General features: G+C 34.5%; 3 protein-coding genes across 3 annotated transcripts; 1 reads left to right on the top strand and 2 right to left on the bottom strand.

Moving 5' to 3' along the window:
• Positions 1 to 1,348: 1,348 nt before the first annotated feature.
• LOC129948229 (kinesin-like protein Klp61F) lies at positions 1,349 to 5,267 on the bottom strand. Its single transcript, XM_056059146.1, has 7 exons — positions 5,146 to 5,267; positions 4,772 to 5,072; positions 3,689 to 4,717; positions 3,488 to 3,631; positions 2,160 to 3,396; positions 1,965 to 2,092; positions 1,349 to 1,896 (listed from the first exon to the last, which is right to left on the bottom strand). Exons 1-7 carry the CDS (start codon positions 5,235 to 5,237, stop codon positions 1,657 to 1,659), a joined length of 3,171 nt encoding a protein of 1,056 aa, XP_055915121.1. The 5' UTR covers positions 5,238 to 5,267; the 3' UTR covers positions 1,349 to 1,656.
• A 5,658-nt stretch (positions 5,268 to 10,925) lies between these two features.
• On the top strand, positions 10,926 to 11,563 carry LOC129946251 (protein FAM32A-like). The gene is made up of 2 exons (XM_056056378.1): positions 10,926 to 11,239; positions 11,306 to 11,563. The coding sequence occupies exons 1-2, from the start codon at positions 11,024 to 11,026 to the stop codon at positions 11,426 to 11,428; spliced, it is 339 nt and encodes a 112-aa protein (XP_055912353.1). The 5' UTR covers positions 10,926 to 11,023; the 3' UTR covers positions 11,429 to 11,563.
• Positions 11,564 to 12,575: 1,012 nt separating this feature from the next.
• LOC129944307 (40S ribosomal protein S9) lies at positions 12,576 to 14,043 on the bottom strand. Its single transcript, XM_056053654.1, has 4 exons — positions 13,952 to 14,043; positions 13,520 to 13,749; positions 13,129 to 13,315; positions 12,576 to 12,854 (listed from the first exon to the last, which is right to left on the bottom strand). The coding sequence occupies exons 2-4, from the start codon at positions 13,740 to 13,742 to the stop codon at positions 12,680 to 12,682; spliced, it is 585 nt and encodes a 194-aa protein (XP_055909629.1). The 5' UTR covers positions 13,743 to 13,749; positions 13,952 to 14,043; the 3' UTR covers positions 12,576 to 12,679.
• Positions 14,044 to 15,293: the final 1,250 nt, after the last annotated feature.

Raw genomic sequence — 15,293 nt, 5'->3', positions numbered from 1 at the left:
AGGCGTTCATTGATGCACCTACATATAATTCAAGACTTCTTGCCTAAGTCTGGCTCCATTGACGAAGCCGCATCCTAATAAGCGTTGTTGGTTTTCGTGGTAGCAATCACCATAGTTAATATCGCAGTTTTTCATCCTCTTTTTTCACGGCCCATCCCCTTATTTCCTGGATGGCGGTTATATCTGCTTTATAGCGGCCTAGGGCCTCCGCTAATTCTTCGGCTGCACGTGGTCTGTTAAGGGACCTAACATTCCACGTGCATATCCGAAGTTCATTGTCCTTAATTCGTTTGCGTATGTTGTCAACAGTAAATCCGTCCGTACCCGAGGCTTGTTGGTGCTTCGCAACTATGAAGTTCTTACGTCGCCAGAAAGTCACCCCGACGCGACGGCACAGCCCCTAACATGGAAAGCCAGATCCTAACTATAACTCCATGGATGGGGAGCCGGATAAAACCGCTCCTTATAGGCCTTGGATCCGAATAAGGCGAAGAAGCCCTATAAGGTGTTCACTAAGTAGTTCAATCTTACTGGAACTGTAGGCATCACCGTTGATTCCATCTCGGGAATTCGTCCGCTGTCGTCTCGATAAGGAGTGGTGCTTTAGTGGAAACACCTCTCACCCCTCTCTCATTTGGTGCTCCCAACAACTTTCCACTGGGGTTGGAACCCAGTCTCCAGAGGTACTAGGCACCCGATGTTCACCTTATACTTGCAATATCTGCTATGTGTTTTAGCAACAGCCGTAATGTACTATGTACCCTTGGAAAGAAAAGACCTTTTGTTAATCCACTCAATATAAAAAAAACAGTTGATTTCTTGAGATGAATTACAAAACCTAAATTTTAATTATATATTACAGTGTTTTTTCGCAGGTATTAATATTCGGCTCACTATAAAGTTTGATTATAATAGCAATAATATAAATCTACAAAAGAGTTATCTTAAAACAAATTTTAACAATTAAATTATTAATTAAGAATCTTACAGTTAATAATTGCTCAAGATATTTAGCTACAATTTTTAATTTATAAGATTCAATTATTACTGTCGCTGATGAATGTTAATGATGAAATGAAAATTTAAATTAAATGAAATTCGCCATTTTGAATATTTAGCCACCTGTGGGTATGACGTTGAAATTAAGCTTTTAGCCGTAAGGAGATAGCTACATTATGTTTGCACGGCCTGTTTGAGAAGGGCCTGTTCCAATGTGGGGATATGTTCACAACATTATTATTGGAAAAACAAAAATCTAATCTATTCTGTTAAGGAGCGTCCTTTTCCTAAAATAAAAAAATGAATGAAGTTTGTTGTTTTGCATATATTTATTTCAATTCTTGTAAATTGCTTACGAACTAAAACACTTGGGGCTACAAAAGTTAAAAAGAAAAAGAATTACATTTTAAATTGATTTGGATAAACCATTTAACATTTAAAAAACATAAATTCTATGAAATTAATTTTTACATAAATTTCTTATGTTGAATATTTTTGTATTTTTTTTTAAATTATCCCATTTGGAATAATTGTTCTTATTTATTTTTATTTTCTTTTGCTTTGTTTTCTTTTCAAAAAATAAAATACGAGGGGACCTTTAAAGACATAACAATAAAGTTAATTTATAATCATTTATAATTTACACAAATTTTTGAGTTAAAACAAATTTTCCTTATTCTCTTTTCGCGCTGGGCCAATAACTGGGGAATTCTTGCGGGAATTTGGTTTACTTCGGTTATTTGATGGAACTTTCAGACTCGGCAGGCTTAGACCGTTTTCCCGGATTTTCTGATTTGAATCTTTCATATTTTTGTCATCTGAAGATGTGTTCATTTCGATTGGGGTGGAATTCAGGATGATATCAGGATCAGAGAGGATATTTGCTATTTCCGAGTCCTTTTCGAGACAAACAAGAAAAAAAATATGAAAAGGCGATTTAAGGAGAAGACAATTAAAACACTCACCTCATTTATTGTCATCTCAAGATCGGAACAATCTGTTTCCTGTCGGAAGCGTTTTACAATCTGAGTGTGGGGCGACGTTGTGGCCAAGATTCTCGGGTAAGAAAAATCTCTCTTCGAAGGAGTTTGTCCTAATCAAAAATAAGATCACATTTAATAACATTCAAGAATTTTCAAAAGAAGCTTTAAAATTCTTACCACTTGGAGCATAGGGCTTTGTTTCGCTATTTCTAAAGGTATTGATATCTTCGATGCAGTACTTCACTTGCTCATTGTAGGTACAAGCATAATCTCTGACATTCTTTTGTAGGGAATTCGTCAAGGCTATATTTTGCATATCCTGCTTCTTCAATCGACTATTTTCGTCTGTCATCAGTTGTCTCACGGCTTGACATTCATTCGAGAGTTTCCCAGTGTATTCCTCCCGAATTCCTTCGAACTGTGAACGGTGTGAGGAAAGTGTGGAGCAAACATCCTCGCAATACTTCTCTGTCGACTGTTGTTCTCCCTCCAGACGTTCCAGAATCTCTCTATTTATCTCAGTTTGTTCGCTGCCGACGGACTGCGTAAGTCCTGAGCATTTGGCCAAGTTTTGTGAAGCATCTTCCTTGAAACTATTACACACCTTTTGAATCTCTCCAAGCTTCTGATGTCTCTTCTTACAGAATTCATCTGCACTTGAGATTTCCGCATCTATCGATTGTCGGATCTGTTGTTTTCCTGATTCTAGATTTTCAGTTACATTGGAGATGACTCCCGTGAGACTCTCGTCTTCCTGGTCGATTTGTTGCATCTGTTTCAAGCACTCTGCGAGTAGATTCTGCCGGCGAACGTTTAGAGCCTTCTTCGCCTCGATATTCTCGTTTAACTTCCCAATTTGAGATTCAAATGAAACCTTGGAGTTGGCTGCGATACCCTCCAGACGTTTCTTAAGTTCCTCAGTGTGTTGAGTTATGTTTTTATGACTTTCAACAATCAACTGGGTTATGTTTTCGTTTGTTTGGTCAACACTCGATTGTTGTTGTGTGAAGAGGTCTTGAACTTCTCTCAGACGCTGCTCCAAGTTCACCTTCAACTCATTCTCCTTTGCCCGAACTACAGCAAGGCCATCATTTATGTTTGCTTTGTAATCAGCATTTCCCGAGGACAGCGACATCACGTGCTGAGTGAGACAGTCAGTTAGAGATCCGAACGCCCCGACGTACATATTCGAGATGGATTCGACTTTGCCCATGGCATTGGTCAAGAAGGAGTTTTGTATCTTCTTGCTGTTGGAGAATTCATCATTTATCAGATCCAAGTGGGACGTGTGGTCTTTTTGTAAGGTTTTCAGGTTTTGACCCATGAGATCGAAGGAGTTCTTCATTCGATTTGTGAACTTTTCGCACGCACTTTGAATCTTATGGTCGACGTCTCGGCGGCGTTCAATTGTGTTCTGAAAAGTTTGAAAAGCAAGTTAAAAAATAAGAAAACAAAATGAAAGACCTGCCTTGGAAGCTTTTAAAATGTTATAACTTAAGACTTACATGAAGTTTGAAGGTATCATTCGTTGCAATATCAGCGACTTCCAACAATTTGGACGCTTGATCCAAGAGTTGTTCCTCGGTCTTGACGTGACGATCGAGGATGACCTTTTTCTCCTTGTACCTTCGCATAGTCGTCGAGAGGGCCTGACAATAAAATACATTAAAAATCATTCGGAAGAAGCACAAAAAAAAAAATCACACCTTTTTGGTTAATTGAAGTTCGCCTTGAGTTTTGTGGAGATCCTTCTCTTTCCTTTGCAGTTCCTCAGCCTTTTTCTCGAGATGCAAACTCACCTCGTTGAAGATCTTCTCCTTGCTAGTGAGTTCATCTTTGAGAGCCTTCAGAAGCATCATCTTCTCGTTCAACTCCCGATTCTGGGAATCTAATTTATAGGTCATGTCGTTGTACGTCTCGGTGGCGAGATAAATCCCATTCTTGTCCCGAGCTGCCATCAAATCTCTCTTCAACTTATCAATCTCCTCAGTGTACTCCTTGAGTACGGTTTTCTTGGTTAGCTTCTGATTGACTTCTGGCCGATTCTGGATGTTCTTGGCGCGATGAGCGTACTCGAGGGTGCTCAGAGTCTCCTCAAGGTCTTTGTGTCCTGGCGAGATGGTTGCGATAATCGAGGTTTTGGTGCGTCCACCGAGAGACTCTTGCAGCAGGCGAGTCAGTTTTGATTCCCGGTATGGGATGTGAGGAGTTCGCTCGACCAGGGCCGTTATGACCCTTCCCAGAGTCAGAAGCGATTGATTGATGTTCACTGTTTCCCTGGTTCGGATGCCTTTTTCGTTGCCTGCCTTCGAGACGTTCTCGCTTCCTGCCAAATCGACCAGATTAAGTTTTCCAGTCTTGAGCATTTCCTCTCCGTCGATGCCACTCTCCTTGATGTGCACCAGGATTGAGAAGACTGTGTGGGATCGAGATGATTGAGCATTCATCAGGGTCTGAGCTGTTCGGCGACGTTCCTTGCCCTTCTCCAGAAGCTTGTATACGTCGTCTTTGCTGTGCACTGGGATTTCTTCGAGACCCTGGATGATGACAGAACCTTTCTTGGTGCTGTCATCAAAGATACGGATCTTAGTAGAATCCTCAGAGGACAGGAGATCACAGAGTTCTTCGTTGTACAGCTCGAGGTACGAAATTCTCATTGAGAACTCAAGTTCCATCATTCGCAGCTCATCGAACAGATGACTCAAAGCCCGAGGGATGATTCCAATTTCAGAGACCTAAACAAAACCGATTAAATGTTTCGTAAGAAGTGGGGGAATATGCCAACTTACATCGTCCCAAGAGGATTTCAGAGCCGCGCACTCTGTGCCCACCATTGTGTGGGTTTTTCCAGTGCCAGTTTGTCCATAGGCAAACACCGTACAATTGTAACCAGAGAGGACCTCCTCAATGAGTGGACCCACCACCGTCTCATAAACCTCATGTTGCTTTGAATCTGGCCCAAAAGTCCGATCGAATGTGAATTTCTTGGTGAGTTTGGAGTCGACGATGTGACGAGTGACGATTTCTTTGGGCGGGTGGACTTCGATGACCTCTGATGATCTTATGCCATATTCCCGAGCGTTCATAGGTCTAAAAATTACAAAAATATTAAATTCTTCAATTAGAAGATGCGCTTTAAACGATAAAATTGGAAAAACTGTACCTGACGCGCACATAAACTTGAATATTTTGGTTTGGTTTGCATATTCTCGTCGCATTGGCTCCAGCATTCGAGAAACTGTTCATTGAAGTCATTTTATTTAAATCCACTCTTTAAGTTTTTTTTAATTAATTTATGAGAATAAAAATAACTTTTTATCTTTGATTGAAATTAGATTTCGAGTTCGGGACTCAATTTAAATGTTTGTTGGAATTTTTATTTTTTGAGAAGTGTCCCCATAAATCCGTTATAAGAAAATTGGTGTTTGATATGGCCTCTTAGCAACACGAGCGACATCTGGCGGGGAGCATTTGAAAATAAGAAAGTGAAACCAAAAAGAGAGTGTTCATTGCCCGGTGTCTACACTAAGCACTTTTAAGAAATCTGTGGTATTTGAATAAATACGCGCCTTGTATATAAACTGAATAGTATTATCATGGAACAGAAAATTTTGGTACGAAAGGCGGACCATGAGGGCGCTGTGTGTACGGAAATTTGGCGTGGAGCTAAGAGCGACTGGAAAATAAAATTTTGAAAGCAAGAGTGGGAATGAAAGGAGTATATTATTTTGTTCTCATAAGTATTAAGATGTGTAAGAGAGTGAGCTGAATCAGCTGTTTATTTCAAAACAAATGAGAAAATGTGAAAACAAAAACACAAAAACAGTTCGTTACCATAGTTACCTTGGATTTTTTTGTGCCTACCTATCAATGTAAAGGAGTTATGCGTATACATATCGTTATAGCTGTGAATTATATGCTTTTCGCAGTAGGTATTTTGCTTGAAGAAAATTATATTCACTTGATTTTAGATTTTCAGTTTTTGAGAAATTGTATACATATCGTTATAGCTATGAATTGTATGCTTTCCACAGTAGGTATTTTGCTTGAAGCAAATTATATTCATTTGATTTTAGATTTTCAGTTTTTGAGAAATTTGAAAATTTAAATGCAACGTTTTCAAATTTCATTCTCTGTAGGATTTATTGTTGCCATATTTTGAATATGGGGTATAAGAAGTATGTACATAATATATGCATTTTTTAATATTTATATTTATACAATGTAGGTATATGTAGGTAGAGGGTGGGTATGTAAGTAATATCTAAGGAGATTGACATGTAGTGCTAGGCGGTGGAAAATCTTTTTTTAAATACTGTTACTAAGCAATGAAGCCAAAAACATCTCACGAAACAATAACGCTAGAGACTTGAATTAAATTTTATATTATATATTGTAACGTGATACCAAACAAGTATATTTTTAGCAGCACGAACATTTGGTAAAAATTGATGTTCGGTTCTCCATATATGTACATATCGTGAAAAATAGATGGTATTGTCTTCAAATTAATTTCATTCATTTAATTTGTATTTGTATTTATCGAATCATTGGGTCGATAAGATTAGATTAGATAAGATCTGGAATAATTTTATGCAACAAAGAATAACGGTTTTGAGATACCTTATTATTTAAAAAAAAAGGAAAAAATAAATTGATTAAAAATACTATAGTAATGGAAAAGCAAAAATTCAAAATATTGGCTTCAAACTTATTTTATTTTACAGAAAATATTGTTTTCAATATTCAGTGATTTTTATATAAAAACAGTTCGTTTTTTCGTAAAAAAATAAAATCTATACAAAATAGTACGCAAATTTGGTAAAAATTGATCTGAGTACATATAGACAAACTTTTAAGCAAGACAAATCGACAGACTGGATGGGAAGTTATCAGTGTGGGTCGCATCCCAGCCTCTTTTTTCTTATTATTTTATTTAGCTTTGAAAAAAACTAGTCTGAAGAAATCACAAATTTCACCGATTGCACTATTTTTCGGTAATAACCACACAAAATCGCACAACCGCCAAAGTTGAAATTTTAAAAGTTTTGAATTTGAATTGATTGAAGGCAACGAACCAATTTTAAATATAAATAAAAAAACGCTGCAATTTACATTCGAAAGAAATAGGACAGGGCTGCCACTTTTGAACGTGAATATAATAGAATAATTTACTAGTAATATAAGATTTGTTTTTCATTTCACCTTATAAATGCGTACCTACCAATAGGTATACGAAAATGCATTTACGTGAACTAAAATTTTATTTTAATGTTTCCGTGAACTACAGTAGATTTCAAATTTTAACGCATGAAATTTAAAACCATTTTATATTACATAAAACATGTTTCACAATTAAAATTATAGGAATTGCTAATTTTTTTAAGTGAACAATCACTGAAATGTAATTTTAATCTTCACCTGAATTTTATTCTAAATTAACCTAGTTATGTTAACAACTTCATATAGGCATACATACTCTTAAATGGATTTTAAAAATAAAATAAATTAATACTGTGATTTGTAACTACCTATATGATTGCGTATTTACTATGCTTAAGGAATAGAAAACATTAATCTACATTTGTTCGTTATATTTCTAAAAATATCCAACATTGTGAAGGTGATATAATATCTACCTATATTTAACCTTATAAAAAACAAACAATAAATATCTGACCATTATGAGCATTATATTAATTTTCTTTCTCATTACCATTTTAGTCGAATTTGAAAAAGAAGTACCTACTTAAAGTTTCAAATTGGGAACCGGAAACAGTTTGTACTCATTCAATCCTTTTTTGCCTTGTTGATATTTTTCAATATTCCTCAATACCTACCAAGCAAAAATAACACATTATACATATTTGTATAGAATATGCATTGAAAAATAATAACAAAAATGCCTTTTCATTTCACTCCCTCCAACTATCGCTAAATTTGTATACATTCTTCTCTATCTTCATTTCTTCAATTATCTGGAAAATTATTATTTTATATTGGAATTCTCGCTCATTCTTCCCTCACCGCAATACATTCCACACGTTAAACATGTGGAACGAATTGTTTAGGAAGTCGTAGGAAGATGTCAGGTCGAGCGTTCCTCCTTCATGATAGTACTATTCAAATATATATACAAAGATACGCGTATATTTTTAAATCCCAATAGCATATCGTTTCAGTTGTTTAAAGTTATACAATTTTTGGTAAGAACTTTGGAAGAATTTAAGTTTATTTCTAGTAAGTTTTAATTCTTTGTGTATTTATGAAATGTGACATTCAACTCCGAAATGACATTTGTTAAAGTCTTAAATAACTCTAGAAATTTCGAATACCCCAATTGATTATATACAATAAAAGAAATGTATGTGTAGGTTTTATTTTCTACTACTCAAAACTTTTAACACGAATAGCTTATACCTTATATCATTGAAATTTTTCTTTGAAAGTTACTTAGTTTGTTAGCAATAATTTTATATGCGATTTTTAAAGTATTGTTTCTACTTTTCACTACATGAGTGTGTCATTTGGCCAAAATCCAATGTATTTTCTGTAGAAGTTATTATATTTAACCAAAACAATCATAGGTCCATTATGATTAAGAAATTGTAGAATATGTTCAGCAATGGTACGTGAAAAAATTAAGAAGTCATAGCAAAAACGCCATTCTTAAATAAATCGCATATACATATTATTGTAGGAACTCAATGGGATATCTTTTTTGTAGTCTCGATTTATTTTGTTTAGATTCGGAAAATCTCATTTAAACCCCTAGTTTTTGGCTTCTAGGTGGTCTTAGGGTTTAATTTTTGTCTTTGAGATTTCGTGAGATAAGTTTATCAAATTTTCAAATATTTAACACCCTGTTTAAGCTATGTTGTTTTTATTTTTTTTTTTGAATCTGGGAAGAATAAGGTGTCTCGGTCAAAAATCAAAGAGGCCGAGACAACGAGCCAAAGCTCGGTTATCTCGTCTTCCATCAAATTCTTAAGATAAAAATGTTTTACTGTGTAGACAAAATTCTCAATACAAAATTTTGACAGTAAATAAATAATAAATTAGGTGGCTCAAGAGTCCGTAGAGAACCATGGCCTAGTGACTTACAACTCTCAACCATTTCTGTGTGCGAATACTGTTATCAGGGATGGAGGATAGGAGAATTTTTCAATTCCTCGCCAGAGGCAGTACCCGTAAATAAAACTTTTGTCGTCACAGGCAGAGATCGAACCCAAGAACTCTCGCATGACAAGCCAACGTACTAACCATCATGCCAAGCAAAATTATATTTATCTTATTATTTGTTGCTGGTTTGACAAGCAAATGTATGAATCTAAGCCTACGCCTGTCAAACCCAAAGGAAACTTCATTTTAAAGGAAGATTTTAAGCAGTGCATTACGAAAGCAAAAATATAAGGATCATTTTTATGGATTAACTTTAGAACATTTCAAATTCATACACTTCGCGTTGGTGTCATTTATTCTTTAACTCTAGGTTTAACGGAAACATGGAGAAACTTTTCTTCGAAAAAAAACTTGTTGAAGTCTAGAAACATGAAGTGACGTTTTAAAATTAATTATTATTTTTGCCACTAAACAGGAATATGAATCAAAACCGAATACCACTCCATATCTATTCTGGGCACGAGTACGATAATTTTGGCGACAAGATGTAATAACGGTTTTTGGTAGAGGGCCTTAATACAAGCATTTTTTACTACGGGAGGGGGATCTATGTCCCCCCTTTTAGGCGGTAGGGGCAATTTAAAAAAATATGTACACTAAATGAAAAAAAAATAATTACAAAATAACGGTAATACTTACAATTATTATATTGCCAGTACCGCCTAAACGGGGGGAGATGGACCCCCCTCCCGTAGTAAAAAAATGCTTGTTTTTAACTGTTCTATACAAATCTGTCATCAAACTTTTTCGCCAAAGTTATTGTACTCTCCCCCTATTCTGCCAATGACATCTTTGTATATATAATCTGTTGAATTATCATGGAGCTGCTTTTTTTACGTTCGTCGTAGCCTCAAGGTGGCGTAGCCTCAATTAAAGCTCACCATAAGCTCCTTTGGAAAAATTTATCTCAAATTTAGTCTTCCGTTACTTTTGTTTTTTTGATGTGCAAAGACCAATTTCATACAAATTCACGCTAATTGTGGGGAAGTAATTAAAATCGAAGTTAAAATAAGTCAAAAATAATAATTATTAAAAATGCAATACACTTATCTTAATTATTTTCTTTGCAATTAAAACCAAGAGTTTTGCTAAACTCTTGCTAAGCTGATACTAAGCAAGTCCAGAGTTAAGGCTATTTATAAATAAATTTAAACCTTAGTTTAGAGCTAAACCTGTGGTTTAACTATAAACATAGAAAATGCTGTGTTTAAGTAGTTATTATCACTGCCAAATGTCATATTTGATTTTTATTTATAAAGTAAATAATATCGTATAACAATGCCGTTCGCGTTTTATATTTTCCTTCTTGTTTATGTAAAATACTATAGAACGTTGATAGTTGCTTTTTTTGATTTTGTATTAAATAGTTTTGTTTTACTTACTTTTTTCAACATCCAATTTGAGGAATGACAGCACAAAATAAAAAATTTGAAAATACAACATTATATTTTTGCTTTGAAATGTCACTTGAAGTATAGTGTAGTGGAATACAACCTTAGCCTGGGGTTTTACTAAACATACCAGAAAAATTGACTATGAACAAGAACTGAGTTTATTTAACCAACAAGCCTTAAACTATAGATCAAGAAATCACGACTTTAGTAATTCTCTATGAATACGCCCCATTTTGATTAAAATGCGAAATGAATAAAATTGAATTGAAAAACACAAAACATGTTATACACCGTGACGTGTGTACACAGCTTAAGACAATTATTTCACGTTATTGCCAGCAATACAGAAACCAAAAATTTGTGACAACTAAACTCATCTGTCACTGTCACGAAATTATTTTTATTTACGTCGAACTTTAAAGTGCAAAAAATAAATAAATTAGTTTATTTATATACAAATTAATAATGTCTGACGAATACGATTGTGTTCAACGAAATAAACTTAAATTAAAAATTGACGATAGTTCCTCCAAGAAGAAGAAAAAGAAGAGCAAAGAAAAGAAAAAACTACAACAAGCTGCTGCTGCAGCAGCAGTTTATGTCGAAGAAACAACAAAGAAAGCCCCAGAAAGAAAACTAACAAAAGCTGAACAATCTTTCAAATCAATGCAAGAGAAAATGGTAAAATTCATTAAATATGAAATTATGTATTCATTTTTATAATTTATTTTTCTGTTTGTTCAAAAGCAAACGAAAAGAATCACAGAGAAAGCATCACTGACTCACAAACAACGAGTCGAGAAATTCAATGAACATCTTGACTCACTCACTGAACACTTTGATATTCCCAAAGTCTCCTGGACGAAATAAAAGTGGAAGCAGTTGGAGGGCAATGGATATATTCTTTCTAATGATCAGGAATTGGAAAAAGGTCTTGAATTGCATTTTTATTGCTTTGTTTTTAAATAATACAAAGAGCTGAATAGAACATTAAAAACACTAAAACACTAAATTAATATCTTTTATTTTGGAACACTTAGTTCCAACTTGACCTTAAGTCAACTCTTAAAACTTCTTTTTGAAACGCAAATAGTCTTGATTTTTAATAAAAGAAATAAGCAAAAAAAAATTAAACTTTCGGTAGAAACTTTGAAAGAGCAGAGTAAAGGTTTCTGCTCTGGGAAACTAAGAGCAGGTTGTGGTTGGCAAAGTGTGTCTCTTGAATTAGATTTTCCAGTGGGTATTGATGGTCTTAATTAAAAACCAACTCAAAATTCACTCACATAGTCAAATGAAGACTCATAGCCAGTGAGATTTTCTAGAAACTAAGATTCTAAAATAATTTAAGCTGTCTCGAGCCAAGGATTTGTACTCTGAAAAATGTCGTGTTTTATCTTAGCCTCCAAAAAACTACTTTGTGTGTCTTTAACTTGTTTAAAGAGTCATATTTTAAGAAGCTGATGTGAAAAATTGAAAGTCAACATTCACGACAATTCATTCCTTTAAAAAAGTATCGTTGTTTTGTTTAGGGGACAAGAAAATAATTTTCCGGCAGACCAGTGTGATCTGTTTGGAGTGACTTCATTGTCAATTTCTCGGACATGAGAAAACATGTTTGATTGACACAACAAAACCATGAAGGACAAAGAATTTTCGTTTAATTCCATAACTGTTCAAAGTTAAATAAAGTTCAAGTACATCGTCCTCAGTGTATCCAAATTGGGAATCATTTGAAGTTTATTCTGTGACTTGAGACGCTTTTTTTTTAATATGATCCAGGAGCATTTTCATCGTCTCAGCAGCACTCTCATCTTTTCACAACCATTCGATGATATTGACATTGCAGAAGTTCTCTGTAATATGCAAGATCTTTCGCTTACTGGACCTAGCGAGACCTTGAATCTTGTAACCAACAATTTTCGACATGAATCGCAAGAAACTTAAATAATGACCACTAAGTTCCTTATAGCTTCCTTAAAACAACAACTTTTCCTCAAATAAAAAAAGCCAACAAACATTTTAGATTTTTATATATAAAAACTTTTATTATCCCTTAACTAGCGGATAGACAAAAGAACCAGCTTAGGAATCTCCTAACCTCCCCGAGAAGAATCGAATAACTTAATCTTCCTCTTCTTCAGCTGGTGCGGCACCTCCTTGGTTCTTCTTCATGTTCTTCCTCTTCACGCGACCTGGACGGCCACCACCGAAGGGCGATTTCAGGGAGAAGTCAATGTGTTTCTGCGAGTCCAGACGAACAACAAATGATGGGATGTTGACGACTTGTTTGCGGACACTAAACAACAAAAAGTAAAGAACAACAATTTAGTAAAAAGTCCAATTGAATGGTTTTAAAAAGCTGCTAACAAAAAACATTAAAACAAAGTTCAGTAACTTACGAAAGATTTGCCATAAGAGGAGCAAATACCAAAAGACGTTGAGAGCCGGTGCAGTGGCATAATGGTGCCTCTGTTCGACTCCCAAGTGGTCTTACTGAACAAACCATTTTAATTTTATCATTCTGGAGCTCTTGCGGCGTCCAGTAGAGTATCAGAACTGGGGATATTTACCGGATATGTCTTTGACGGATCAAGACACGAGCGTGATGGATGGACTTGGCCAATCCCAATTTGAAGACCTGGGTCTGGAGACGACGTTCCAAGAAATCTTCGATTTTCAAACCCAACACGTAATCGAGCTTCATGCGTGATTCATCGAGGACACCAATACGCACCAAACGACGGAGGAGAGCGTTACCTGGAAACATTCAAAATTCACATAGTTAGTTAGTTGGATTGAAAACGCTGCATCAAAAAGATTTGGAGTGACATATTTTCAGATTTTAAGTCTCGACAGTATTTTTTATTTTTCAGACAAGAAGTGTCAGAATATTTTATAAAAGTTAGAATCATCACATTCAAGAAATTTGTTGGTTTTTCTTAATGAAAATTAGATATTTACCTTGGAACAATCTCTTTTCGTCCTTCTCTTCCAAAGTAAGGAGCTCACGAGCAGCCTTACGGATCTTAGCGAGAGCATATTTGACTCTCCAGACCTCACGCTTGTTACGGAGACCATACTCGCCAATGATCTTCAATTCCTGATCCAAACGCGCCTTTTCATAGGGGCGACGTGGAGTCACATAAGTCTTCGAAAAGACGGATGGGATTCGTCCGTTAACCATGTTGAATCTATAATAATCGAAGAATATTCACGAGGTTAGTTTTTATAATCTGAATTTATTTCACACATCACTAAATTTTCATTGAAATTTATTAGGAAATAAGAAAATTTAAGATTTTCTTCAAACATTTTAATGAAAATTTAATTGAAATCACAAGGATTAACTTGAGAAATATTAAAAATTGCAAGATAATTAGAGAAAATACGTACACCCAGTTCAACTGTTTTTAGATGAAAGAAAGAAAATTTGAGAATTCTTCAACGAAAACGTCAAAGTCCCGGTGGAATGAAATGGAAGTGGGATCAGAAGTTATCGCAAATCTATTACAATTAGGATGTGTTCGTTGAGAGTTAAGAAACTGGTACTTTATTTTTTGTTGAATGTTGAGTGATTTTAAACGATGCAATTTTATTTTTGGATTTTTAAGCAGACATATAAGATAATAATAGAAAATAAGGTGAGGTATTATTATTTTTATTAGATCGTTAATGTTATCTGTTGCAACACTAAAGATAATCTCAATATTTGACGTTTATTGATTTTAAAATGCAAATGATTTATTTATATTTCAGTTTTTACTTGTGAAAATCTCTAAATAGCCTTGAATAAAATTTAATATTTCAAAAAATTACTTTTTGGTCCACTTTTTAACTTTTAAACTTTCAAAAACGAATAACAGCTTCCCATCTTAATGACGTTTGTTCAGCTGTCAAATAGAATTGCAAGTTTAATGTTAATGTTTTTTGCAATAGGGTTTTATAAGGTTTTATTAAAAGTTGTTCAAGTATATTTTATAAATGTGGTGAAAGACAATTTTGTACTTTTCCATAGATGATAGAAAAGTCGTATCAAATCCTTAACACCCCTTTTTTTAACAGTGTATTGAAACCATGATGACTGATTAATAGTTTTAGGGAAAATGTCATAATATGTCAACAAATCTGGTGTCAATTTTTTTCTTTTTCGTTCCTATTCCTCAAAATTCCTTTCAAGCTTTAACATATTTGCTTTCAAAAAAATCAAGTTATCGCAATTTGCTAAAAATTAACGATTTTTTGATGCGAAACGAAAATTCCCATACAAAAATGACATTACGAAATCATAAACTAAAAATTTCGCTGTGCTTTTCGTTTTTTGAACTGCTGCTGAACGACGAAATGTGTCATTTTACAATTACAATTCTCCACTCTTTTCGTTCTCAATTTAATTGCACTTGCACGGCATATGAATTTGTTGCACAATTTTGACGTTTAATTTTTTTATTAAAAAAAAATTGTTTACTCGTGACATTTGGTGTTTTGACTTTGATTTATATTTGATTTAAAATAAAATGGATTTGTCTAATGTGTTCCAGCAATACACTTCTGAATCGGAAACTCAGGATGTTGAAGATGTTATTGGTGTTGTGCAAGAAGTGATGAAGACGAGCAGTGAACTTCAACTTCCAAAAAATAAACTGAAGAAAAAAAAATTGATTTCTCTTCGGAATAAAAAAAGAAACTGCAATCGTTGGTCGAAGCCAGTGAAGCTATTTGGAAGTTGGAGCATAGT

This window comes from Eupeodes corollae, chromosome 2 (assembly GCF_945859685.1).
Source record: "Eupeodes corollae chromosome 2, idEupCoro1.1, whole genome shotgun sequence".
NCBI classification, from domain to species: Eukaryota; Metazoa; Arthropoda; class Insecta; order Diptera; family Syrphidae; genus Eupeodes; species Eupeodes corollae.
This window is presented reverse-complemented; position numbering and strand designations above follow the sequence as displayed.

Bases quoted from the DNA above. Each gene is read 5' to 3' on its own strand.
- LOC129948229 (XM_056059146.1), bottom strand. From the start codon at position 5,237: ATGACTTCAATGAACAGTTTCTCGAATGCTGGAGCCAATGCGACGAGA. The intron at 4,718-4,771 runs GTAAGTTGGCAT...GGTTTTGTTTAG, and splicing joins TGAAATCCTCTTGGGACGAT to GTCTCTGAAATTGGAATCAT. The intron at 3,397-3,487 runs GTAAGTCTTAAG...CAAACTTTTCAG, and splicing joins ATGATACCTTCAAACTTCAT to AACACAATTGAACGCCGCCG.
- LOC129946251 (XM_056056378.1), top strand. From the start codon at position 11,024: ATGTCTGACGAATACGATTGTGTTCAACGAAATAAACTTAAATTAAAA. The intron at 11,240-11,305 runs GTAAAATTCATT...TTTGTTCAAAAG, and splicing joins AATCAATGCAAGAGAAAATG to CAAACGAAAAGAATCACAGA.
- LOC129944307 (XM_056053654.1), bottom strand. From the start codon at position 13,742: ATGGTTAACGGACGAATCCCATCCGTCTTTTCGAAGACTTATGTGACT. The intron at 13,316-13,519 runs GTAAATATCTAA...GAATGTTTCCAG, and splicing joins CGAAAAGAGATTGTTCCAAG to GTAACGCTCTCCTCCGTCGT. The intron at 12,855-13,128 runs GTAAATATCCCC...TTTGTTGTTTAG, and splicing joins ATCCGTCAAAGACATATCCG to TGTCCGCAAACAAGTCGTCA.